Here is a 12,275-nt window from a genome sequence, read left to right as displayed (position 1 = left end):
ACAGCAGTAGCCAGATTGATCTCCAGTTGGGTTTTTGTCCCTGCATAGTCTCACAACATCTTTAGAGGCCTCCTAGACATATGGAGGGCATATGTTTCCATTGGGTTGGAGTGTGCATTCTTCCTGGGAAAATTATTCATGAAAAACATCTACAAGGCCACAGTTGAGCCCAAGATCCTTTCCACCTTCTGCCCTGCAGAAAATAATTTTCAAAATTGGTGTCAAGCACATCAGAGTAATAAAAACCCCTCCTATCACATATTCTGAGGATTAATATATGCTCAAGGCTTTATTCAGCTGGTGAAATGGTCCTAGTCACCCTTCCCAGAGCATACCATATCATGCCCCTCTGTAGTCTGGGCTCTTAGCTCTTGTGGAACCTCTGGCCACTGGTGTCCTGACTTTGTCTGGGACAGAGGGAATTTTCTTCATAGACCTAGTATAATGCTGTATTTTGGATTTATAATGTAAAGAGTGTTGATAACATACCAATGATATACTCATTGCTGAGCAGCGCTTATAGAATCAAGTACTTTTCTCCTTCTCATGTTGCCCTTCCTGCCTGCGAGGAGGCTGGAGTATGTACAAGAAGCTGGGAGAGGACACAGCCAGGTCAGCTGACCCAAAAGGACCAAAGGGATATTACACAGTATATGACATCATGCTCAGTAATAAAAGCTGGGGGAAAGAAGGAGGAGTCTGGGAGGAACATTTGGAGTGATGACTTTTGTCTTCCTATAAACTATCATGGGTAATGAGCCCTGCTTTCCTGGAAATGACCTGAACATCTGACTGCTGATGGGGAAGTAGTGAATGAATTCCTTGTTTTGCGTTGCTTTATGCATAGCTTTTGCTTTACCTAGTAAAACCGTCTTTATCTCAACTGACGAGTTTTTGCACTTTTACCTTTCCGATTCTCTCCTCCATCCCACTGTGGGGGGAGTGGGCAAGCAGTTGTGTGGTGCTTAGCCATCTGCTGGGCTAAAGCCACAACACCAGGAATGACAGGAGCTTGGAACGTTTTCTTGAGGATACCCTGATGGCCGTCTGCCAGGAAGGTATGTTTTGTTTTTGTGATCAGAGAAAGTAGCCTTGAGACGTGAAAATGTGTGTATGGAAAGAGGTGGAGCCTGCCACACCGCCTATCATGCCAGAATCTATCCTGATCTGACTTTGATTTGTTAGCTAGTTCCTCTGAGATTGGATTGGATGACCAGAAGTCCCTTCCAACTTAACCTCTTCTATGATTCTCAGTGTTATGCTGTATCAGCCAAATATTCACTCAGCCACAGCCCCACAGCTCACAGCCCAGTTACAGAGAGTCAAATTCAAATCCTTTGACTTACATGTTGTATATAAAACTGTCGTTTTGAAAATTGAAGATGAATGCATCAGTATTTCAGAACAGCAAGTAATTAAGTGGTAAATGCACAAGAATAAAGGGGATTAGGTTTGCAAACAACAGAAGACAGTAGCTCTAAGAGCACTTTGGATGATTATGTGTTCCAGACTGTTCTTGACAGAGGTATTGCAGACCAACCAGCTCACCTGTAATAGGTAGAAGTACATGTTTTGTTTGTCACATCACCTAGCCACCTGTGAGAAGAAACTGCTTTGTGAGGCAGAAGTGATACAGCTAGGATTCATAAAAGCATCAATGTAATTCACTGAAAGCCTGTTGTTTTCCAGTCTTCCCTTTCCATACCTGATGAGTGGGGTGTAATATTGGTAAGGAAGCTCGAACCTCAGTTGTGGTTAGGACTTCAGAGTAAGCTAGAGTATAGTAAACTCCCTAGGCACGCATAGTTTTAACTCTAGGTAGGCAAAAGGAGGCCATTGTTGACTGAGCTTCACTTTATGTCTTTTTTGACCCAATTTGTAGAAGCTCTGAAACAGAAACTTTCCTATCCTTTCCCAAAGTAAAATGTTTGGTCGGAAAGTGGGGTTTCCAGTCTCATCTGTTAAGAGCATGACACACACAAATAGCGCTAGAAGACTATTTCTGGCATTGGCTTTAATGACATATGATGATATATGTTGGCTGCAATAGAACAATAGAAATTATCTAGTATCATAGCAGGAGCTGATATGAACTACCAGTAGAATTAAGAAACATCTTTTAAATATAAAACTCTAATGGTCCAAAAACATAAGCTGCAACAAATGTAATTACCATGAACAAATATACTCCAATTTATAATTTTTTTAAAAAAGGCAAAGAAAATGACAAAAAAATGGTGCAACTTTGCAATAGGTGCTGTGTTCCCAACACCAAGTTGCTCTGACTTTCTCATAGTGTGAATGATGTATTTTCCCAAGTTATTCTCTTCTGTTCATGTTGAAAAGTGAGTCATATCCAATGCAAGATGCCAGTGCACTTCTGCTTCCTTTTTCTTTTTTTTTTTTTTCTGAAATGAATAATAACTAGCATTGAGCCTTTCCCTACCTGCAGATTCACACTGCTCTGAGATACAAAGCTTTGGGATGGCCCCCTGAGCATGAGAAGAGTCTTAAGCAGGAAAGCACTTTGGTGGTGCATTCAGTCCACCACCCCTGATAAGAAAGAGAAAGAAAGAAAGAAAGAAAGAAAAAAGAAAGAAGAAAGAAAGAAAAGCAAGCAAGCAAGCAAGCAGCTAGTATTTGAAATTTAGTATAATCTCCTTGTTGTTATCAGGGTTAGAGCTCATGTGGAATGCTGTTATCGAAAATCTCTTGGAATATTCACTCATGAACTTGCTTGGCTCTACTGTGCTGACCACAACTTTGCATTTGTGTTTCTAAGCAAAGGACACTGAATTCTCTCTTCTACACTGTTGTCTCTTTGTGCATTATGTGTGTCATTTTGCAAAAACCTATGATCTGTTGAAGAGTGATGTACCTCTCAGTCCATTAAACTAAGAAGCCATTAAATCTGACCCTATGAGAATCCTTGCCAACAGGTTTGGGTGCTGATTTACAAGTTTATTGTTTCTAACTGAGGTGACTGTTCCTGTGTTTTTATGCTCTATGTGACAACAAAGGTGACAATGGAGGACACTTTCCCCCTTGCCCCCAACCATTGATTTGATGAGCTATCAGACAATTAGCTCTTGCACAGACACACAACAAAACTGTTCTATTTTATTCTGCCTCTGCAGCATCCTGTTTACTAGCACACGGTTTGGTCATCTGTGCAATTCTTTTTAATCTCTTCAGATCCATAGCTATGAAGCAATGTTTATTTAATTCCACTAAGTATTTATTTCCATTAGATTATAACTGATTTAGAAGAAGACATTTTTTCACCCCTATACTGATAGGATACTTATCAAAGTAATGTCAGGTATGGAAACATCCTAACAGCAGTAGATGTTGTAGAAATGGCTAGATGTCAGTAGAAATGGTAATTTTCACTGGGTTCACAGAGCCTTCAGGAAAATCACCTCATGCAATACAAAATAGCTTAGATTAAGTTTCCTTAGTTTCTGTGTAGGAAATCAAGCTGGCTTGCTAATAGATATTCAAAAAGCATTGCACAATAAAGAGAACCCAAAAAGGTGGCTCGAATCTGTGCATTGAAAGAATGTTATGAGATGCTATATATCCTTGTATATATGTGTAGTTATAGTGTTGCTGTAATGGCAAAATTAGTATATATGTAGACAAAGCACAGACCCTTCTGTTTTAAGGATGGAAGTATTCACTTATAAAGTCAGTGGGAGTTCTGTCATTGACTTTCGTTTTAGTTAGGACTCAAAAGTATTATAGTGGTCAGGATATCTTCTAAAACCTCTGTTGCCGCTTTTAATGATTTGAGTTTTATAAATAGCATGAATTATCAAGAGCATATTATCGTCTTTTTTTTCTTTTTCTTTTCTTTTCTTTTCTTTCTTTTCTTTTCTTTCTTTTCTTTTCTTTTCTTTTCTTTTTCTTTTTCTTTTCTTTCTTTTTTTTTTTTTTTTTTTTTTTTTTTTTTTTTTTTTTTTTTTTTTTTTTTTTTTTTTTTTTTTTCTCTTTTTTTCTTTTCCTTTTTTTTTTGTTTTTTTTTTTTTTTTTCTTTTTTTTTATTTTTTTTTTTTTTTTTGTTTTTTTTTTTTTTTTTTTCTTTTCTTCTCTTTTTTTTTTCTTTTCTTTTCTTTTTTTTTTTTTTTTTTTTGATTAGGGGGACAGAAATTCAAACAGTCCATTTTATCAGAAGTCTTGTATGGAAAGCCTTCCTCTAAATGTGCTGAATATAAGTCTTGCCAAAGCAGTGTGATTCCCACCAAAAATGGTACAATTATTGCCAAACTTCTCATTATATACTATTAATATTTCTAAAAGGACACATTAGCGAACAACTTGACTTATTTAAAAATATTGCAGGAATTGACACTTCTTGGAAAGTACACACAAAAATCTCCAAACGCAGCATTCAAAAGATGACAATTTAAGGCACGTGATTATTGTACAGCCTTGTTACATAAATCTCTGGTTGACCATATATCTGTAAAACAAATTTCATATAATTATCTTCACAGCTCGAGAGACAGAATTCTCTGAATGCAGGTCATACCTTTTTTAACATTGCTATGTATAATGCAGCATAATGAACATTGTTAAAATTAATCCTATACATGGAAAAAATAGAAAAGACATCAATATTTTTGCATTTCATCTTTTTACAACAAGGTGGACCAAAGTTACAAGTTAAATAAAAAGTAACTGTGGAATTCCCAACTTGACTTTCTTTGACAGAGAAACACACACACACACAAACACAAATCTAGACACTTTCAGCAAGGAAAGCTCAGCAAGAAACTGAATTATCCCTCACGGAGGTGAAACTGATTTGCCAACTGAACATTCCAATCTAATTAACTGCTATCTCACATGGTGAAAAATAAGCTGATACAAACAGATCCTCAGCAGCTCTAATATATGTTGCTGTGACCGAGTTGAAGAAGACACTGAAGAAGCAAGCAAAAACTTCTACCCTCAGGACATGTACTGAAATATGAAAGTACATAGAAAGAGTACAGAAAAAATGTGAGACAGATGATGAAGTCTATAACCTGCTTTCTTACATATACTTTCTTAGCACTTATATGTTTTTCTTACATGTAATGTAAGCTGCTGGAGACCAGAATTTCTTTCTTATCAACATAGCCATGCCATCTACCACAGACAGAAAGTAGGAGATTACATTGAGGAAGAAAGAAGAGAAGAAGAGAACAAAACCGACAGCAAAGTGCCCAAAATGTCTGTGGTGATGTCCATTCAACCTTCTATAGCAATGGTATGGAAAACAGACAGACTTCACAAATCAATGTGTTCCTAGGAAAAGAACTGCATTCATTTTTGTTACCCTTAATAATACTACAGTTGATCCACATGTACTTCTGACTAAGAAGACTAAGAAACTTGAGGATTTTGCAAAAAATTGCAATCCCTAGTAAACATTGGGAGCAATTGCCTTGGAAAAAAATAAGGAATTAGAATAATCTATTATATTCTAGCTGAGAGTTATTTTCCCAGTGTACAAACTGGGAACGTGAAACTTTTTTCATCGCATCTCAAACTGAGAAACTATGCCAACCAAAACTTTAAATTAGAGGCAACTGTACTAGAAAACATCTTCCAGAGTCACAAGAGCTTCATAAATTATGCAAACCATTCCAGAAAAAGTCATTGTCCATTTTATCCTTCACCTGTTCAACTGTGGTGACATTGCCCTTTATAATATGCACAAGGTTTAAGGCTTTTGGAAGTCAATGGAGAGCACTTTGTATATAGTGCCTTTCCATTTCTTCTGTTGTTAAGAAATGGTATATTGTTGTTTTGCGAAAACTTCTACAGCCCACAGCCCTCTTAAAAGAAAACAGGATCCTACTGACTCCTCACAGAGACTGCTGACTTTGTAAACACCATAGTGCTACTGATCCTCTCATTTATCATAAGAGCATACAAGAACATGAAAAATCTTACAATCCTTGATTTTTAAAACTGCATACACTTGTGTGTGCAAACTTATCTGGTGAAAACTCACATCTGCTGATCAGGATTTACAAATGATTTATTGAGGTAGCCTGTGCATGAATAGACTAGGAGTACTCTAGCAAGCATGCAGAAAACACAGTCCAGTCTTCTGACTGAAGAAAGACAGCAATGACCTCTGTACCACAAACAGCAATAAGAAATGAAAGTAGTTTGTTAAAGCCAATACCTCACCAGCATCTTGCCAAATTTGGTGTTGGACTTCAGCATTATGCTATGAGACTGGAGGTTAGATTTTGGCACATTGCACTTTCTAAGTGCTAATATCTGGGATCAGTCATGGTCTTCCTATATGTCTGTGTTGATCACTAAAATTCCAATACTCATTCCAATTATAATATCTGGAACAGCATTAAAATACTTCACCAAAATAGTACGTGCATATGCACTCGGTTCACAGAAAATGTATTTACATTATGGAATTATAAAATTAACATCCTTACTGGTGACAATCTTATATCTCATGACCCTCATTGACAAGACGAGCTCTGGGAACTGGAGATTTTCAATTAGGGACACTGATTTGTATCAGTGCCCAAGACGACCACATAAAAAAAGCTGTTTGTAGTTTGATACCAAAAGAACCAGTACTCCAAACCATGTCTCTAAAAGCATAGGTTATGTATCTAGGTTTATATGTGACAACTGCCATTGCACTTCTGCAATTTTTACTAGCCTAACAGGCAATATTAGCAAAGGATACAAAAATTAAAAAAAGCCATGGACCCAAATTTTCACACATTGCTCCACTCTTTTGTGTGTCTGTGTAAATCTGTAATTGGACATCTGACACAGAATCAACCGGAGAACCTTTCAAAATCTTGGTAGGTAGAGTGAAGCAACCACTAATTCCCAACGATAAAATAAAATTTACCAAAGAAAGCCTCTGCTGGATCCAGTGTTTAGTAATTCAGATACCTTCCTGAAACGGACTTATCTCATTTACAAATAGTTTACATTCATATTAAATAGATATAAGGTACGTATTAGGTTCACAGAAATAGTTAAGTACCCGTCTCCTGTCGATGTCACAGGAAGTTTGCAACTTATACCACTGAACATTTCAAACCAAAGTTTCAGTACTGCAGTCAATCAGGGTGAAGTACAGATAGGCCAAAGGCCTTTGCCAGAAGCAGGAGGCATGTATATTATACATACATGACAAGTCTCAGAGTTTTAATTTTTATTGAGTCTTCATCTGAGTTGACTTTCACTGAAGTCTCCAGCTGGCTTCAAAGCAATTTAAAGTCAGATTCATACACACTAGGATTCTAGTGCAATCTTAACTACTATCATTTAACAGAAATGTGGAAGGAAAAAAAGTTCCTAACACAGATGTATACATACACAGTAGCCAAACTACCTCTGTACAGTACTTTAAAACACAAACATCCTGAGTCATCATGGCACTAACCCTCATGGCAAAACAAAAAATAGCATCTGAGAGGCCATTATCCCAATCAGTTATAGTAAGTGGCTCATACATAAATTAACAAAATAATCTAACAGTGTGTTTGGAAGTTGTCTTCCAAAGCACCAGGACAAATGAAAAATATTTAAAATTCCATCTGAGTGAGGCTGTTTTAGAAAAAGCAGCTTAATTAAGAATGAGAAATGAGTTACTTGTGACCACACAAGCTAAAACTCTGAACAATTTCTGGATGTTCTTTCAGTCCAATGTTACTGAGTACAGGAAATGATGGTAAATGACGGAAATGGCCATCCTGGAGGCCTTGACTGAATATCAAGATGCCAGGGCTTCCCCCTCCCTGCAAAGATTTCCACCAGAGTCTATATCACGCAACTACTCAGTAACACAAATATTCAAGAGCAGTAAAATATTTTTTCTTTAGATTCCACTTATAAAAGGCACTGATCCATTCAGTCAGAGTAGACTTAGCAGGCAAGAGGCTAGCCATTGGTTTCTCCTACATTAATTTCATATATCATAAATACTGAATTCCATTACTGACGCAACAAATGCAGCCTATTTTCATTAATAAATGTATTTACTGGGAATAATGGCATAATAAACTATTTCTATGTTAAAAAAATAATTACCATTTGAAAAGCTTCTTGCTTTAGCCCTCCAAAAATATTGTTTTTTGTAACAGTCTACGTGAACAATAATGAGGCATATTTTTCCCTTCTTTACACACCCTTTCAATATGAACGAGGACTTAAAAATGTAAATGCAGCAGCAAAGCTCCAGTGTTTCTGGTATCATGGGATGCCACTTCCTTTCCATCTGAAACCATTCTATGGCAACCATTCTAGGCCCCTTGAACCAACCAATAGGTTGCCCTATTTTTACAGAAGCCCTTTATTCAACTTATTCTCTCTCATCTCCTCCTTTCAGATAAACCCTGGCTCACCAGCTGTGTTTCCTCTTGTTCCAAAGAATGTGGAGGGACATGGCAAGATGTTGGAAGAGATGCTAGTTTCTGAAGCTTAGGGTGTTGCAGAGGTTTTGTGCCTGTGAAAAGAACGTCGACTTTGTACACGCCTGGATGCTGCAGATCTGTAATTTCCTTGTACATCAAGCAAAATTTTCTTCTCTTGGGCTCCTTCATGTAAGAGTCGTTCCAGTTCTTCAGGTATAAGCAGAGAATTCTCTTCTTGTGAATTCTCTGATTTATAGCTAACTTCAGAACCATAACCTGAGTTTACTGTCTCTTGTTATTTGCCATCTGTACCTGCTTCCCAGAAGAGATCAGGTATGCTTGGGTCACAAGAACCTATATACTCAGAGACAGTAGAAAGAGATATATTCCCTCTGTTTTCCAAGGAATATAGTTATGTGTCCAAGGCATTTGAAGACAGGATGGAAAGAAGTGGTGGGAGTCTCTGAAACGCTTTGGTTTTGGTTTAGTTGGTCAGATACATAGAAGGCAATTTGTCGTCTGAAGAGGAGTATTCTGTCATTTCAACATCATGGTCCCTATCACCTAGAGAATACAATTAAATATACATTAAACTGTACATATCCACTTTCTATATTTACTGTGCTGGCTATTGGGCTTTGGTTTGGCTATTCTTACAAAGTCTTATTAAAGTGTGGGTTTAAGATAGTTTTTGAGGTGGGGAATTGTACCCTGTCCCAGCTTCTGTCCTGGACAACCTCAAGTGAGTATATTACACTTTCTGTCCTTGCTGAGAATCAGGCAAAAACTGAGTTCAGTGTGATGAAAGCTGTCTGCTTCAAATGCTTAGGAAATGGAGCCATCGTCTGGTCATTAAGGTACATCTTTATCTTGAGCCATTTAGTCCTAATGCTCAGCAACGAAATCTTTCAGAAACTTTTGAAAGAAATTGTGCTTTTCAAAGAAAAGCATTTCACCAGAGAAACAATTTCTTCTTGAAAATGACCTGTTTTCTTTACACATTAACTATGTAGCAACTTCTCATATTTCCACTTTTTGTTTCCAATGTACATGTTTTTTAAAAACTATTAATTGAAAATTTCAATTTAATTCTCCTAATAGTAGAATTTCATTAAGTAGATAATTGAGAGTACTGTTTCTGAGAGCAATTGAGGTCTCAGCTTATTAGCTCAGGAAATCTAACTTCCCAAAACACTTCCGAAGAAGTGATTTTGATATATCAAAGCACAAGAATATATATGCCTGCACAAGAACTTGTACATAGCAGCTCTGAATAATAAAGTCTCTTATAATTAAGGCAATAGAATGGAGGAAAGAACAAGGTTAGCAAGGAAATGTTCAGAAAGTAACATGCTAATATTTATGACTAACTTCTAAATGAAAAAAAAAAAAAAAAGCGAGGAGAATTTCAGTGTGAATAAGTGTCAGGGAGAAGTTTTCCTTTCAGAATGCTGCTCATTGTTCCAGTTTTTAATCAGGATATAGGTAATTCACAGTTCTTTAATTAACCTAGCATTTATTTTAAAACATCATTAGGAAAACAAGCAAAGATGCGTTCATAAGGAATCGAGCATTAGAACCCATTCAGACCTACAGGCCACTCCAGTAAAGAGATGTGCTTTCTGAAATTATGCTTGAACTAGCACATCTTTTGAAAGATAGAAGCCAGAACAGAAGAAAAAATGAACACTTCCTTTTCTATTTCTTTTCCAAAGATTAGAATTTCTTCTGAAATCAAAATTATGCACCATTCACTCTTACCCTGAAATCTTTGTACAAACTTTTCATCATCTAAGTACCTTCAACTTGCCACATTCCTTTATTTGTTGATGCACAGAGGACACTAGGTTATACATTTGTGATTGTGGATTCCACAAAAGCTAATTCATGATTAAATTGACTATCTCATTTCATGCATAAACCCCCAATTGCCCTGTGTTCTATTCAATTATGATGGCTGAACTGTGACCTGACCCACCTCATTTACAGCATTGACTGTGTTGATTATAGGAATGAAGGCCGCATTTTATGGTGTGGAAAATTTTCATGGAGCAAGAATTAAAGGGCAAGTAGGATATTAATCTAAACCCAGAGTCACTTTATTTTTCTAAGATATTAGTCAACAAGTTATTTACTGAATCAAAAAAGCCAAGCATTTTTCTGTTTTCAGAATAAGATGTGGATTAAGACAAATTCACAGTTTTAAGATTAAAGCTCTAACCCAAACTGGAATTCTGCTTCTTCACAGTCTGGCTGCTGTGTAATAGTCTCCACCCATGTAGGGGAAACTCTGATGTTTTCTATTGTAAAGAAAATAAGTACATTAGCAGTGTCATTGGATACTTGTAGCGATGAGGACCATTTGCACTGGTTGGGCACTACAACTGGTCAAGTGTTCAAAACTGACTCAAGACTTCTTAGCAATAGAGTCAAAAATCATATTCTAATCATGCTAAGAACAAGAGAATCAGACCAGCTCATTGCTGGTCTAGCATTGTTGTTCCTAATGTACACAGGAATACAATAGAATCTGATGTTTTTAAATGGCTCATTTGACCTCTTAGGCAAAAGATGAGAGATGTGGACAGGCAAAACTTGTGCTTTGGCATCAGCAGCTGGATTGCTTTTATGGCACTTCAGCCTGTCTTGCTTATACCTGAAGACGGCCCTTACCATGTCACTTGAAAGAACAATGAGTTGAGTGGTTGAATTAGAATAACCCCACGTTAGGGAATTCGGGCATTAATTTTATCTTCTAGAACTGACTAACCAAGAAATGTGGAGCCTCTTGAAATGGATACAAAAACATTCTGGTGTTGGAATACTTTTTACTTAGCATTTAAAAATTTCAAGACAAAACAAAGAGCAAGACCCTTATCTTCTGTAAAATAGCAAGGCACTTGACCCCTAATAGCTGGGTAGCTTTTCTGTAGAAGAAAAATAGAAAGATGCTCTATTATTCAAACAGAAGGAAAATGGAAGATGTTTAGTTGTAGAAAAAAGTCAGGAAGGAAAGAGACGCTCTGAGAAAAGAAAAATCAGAAAGTAAACTTCTTGTCAGTAGTCAGGATTGATAGGAGGACTGATTAAAAATAAAGGTGATAATCTCTTTTGAGATATTACATATGTGTTGATTCTGGGAGAAAAGATCTGGGTCGATCCTCTGGGCCATCTGCTAGCAGGAAGGAATCTATTGATTTATTGCTGAGGCGGAATGGAGTGAGCCGTCTGAAGTTGTTTGGAGAATATGGGATCTGCACTCGGGCCCTTTGTGATGGTACCACAGTATCTTCACTAGACAACCATGGTGAGAACTTCATGTAGATGCTCTGATCATCATCAGCTGAAAATACTGGGTTATCAATGCCTAAAATCAAGTTCATAAGTGACAAATACAATTAATCAAAATAATTTCTTGGTAATACAACCAAATGCTTTGTAAAAGAAGAAGAAGAGAAATAGGCAAATATACCATTATACACACATAATTTGCTCTTTAGGCTTGGTTATTGCTAGTCATTTTGGATTTCTTTTACAGAGAAAAACTGGATACAACATGCAGTTATGGTTAGAATATCTAAAGTTAAGGAATAAAATCACTAAAAGAACAAACCAACCCATCCCCTGAACAAAATAAAGCAAACCTTGAAATAACTGCAGAAAAATTCAAATTGAATCCACAAAAAGAAGCAAAAGATGGGAAAAAATGAAAAAAAACACGAACTGCCCAACTCCGTAAAGGAACAAGGTGTGTATGAGGGCACTGAAGCAGGCCACAGAAGTATGTAAAAGGAACCTTTTAATATAGATACCAAATTTGTAGTGTTTAAACAGAAAAAGAAATTGTAAAAACCAGTCTAGGTCTAAAACTTGCTA

At 36.7% G+C, this 12,275-nt stretch overlaps 1 protein-coding gene across 1 annotated transcript in view; it reads right to left on the bottom strand.

The window, feature by feature from the left end:
- Nucleotides 1-4,269: 4,269 nt before the first annotated feature.
- Nucleotides 4,270-12,275, bottom strand: part of SLC9A3 (solute carrier family 9 member A3) — a 57,049-nt gene continuing 49,043 nt past the window's right edge. Inside the window, 1 exon segment of the mRNA XM_040548982.1 lies at nt 4,270-11,766. Coding sequence (XP_040404916.1) covers nt 11,519-11,766 — 248 coding nt within the window. The 3' untranslated portion in view covers nt 4,270-11,518.

Source organism: Cygnus olor, chromosome 2, assembly GCF_009769625.2.
Source record: "Cygnus olor isolate bCygOlo1 chromosome 2, bCygOlo1.pri.v2, whole genome shotgun sequence".
Lineage (NCBI taxonomy): Eukaryota > Metazoa > Chordata > Aves > Anseriformes > Anatidae > Cygnus > Cygnus olor.
The sequence above is the reverse complement of the archived record's forward strand: the minus strand, read 5'-3'. Positions and strand labels throughout refer to the sequence as shown.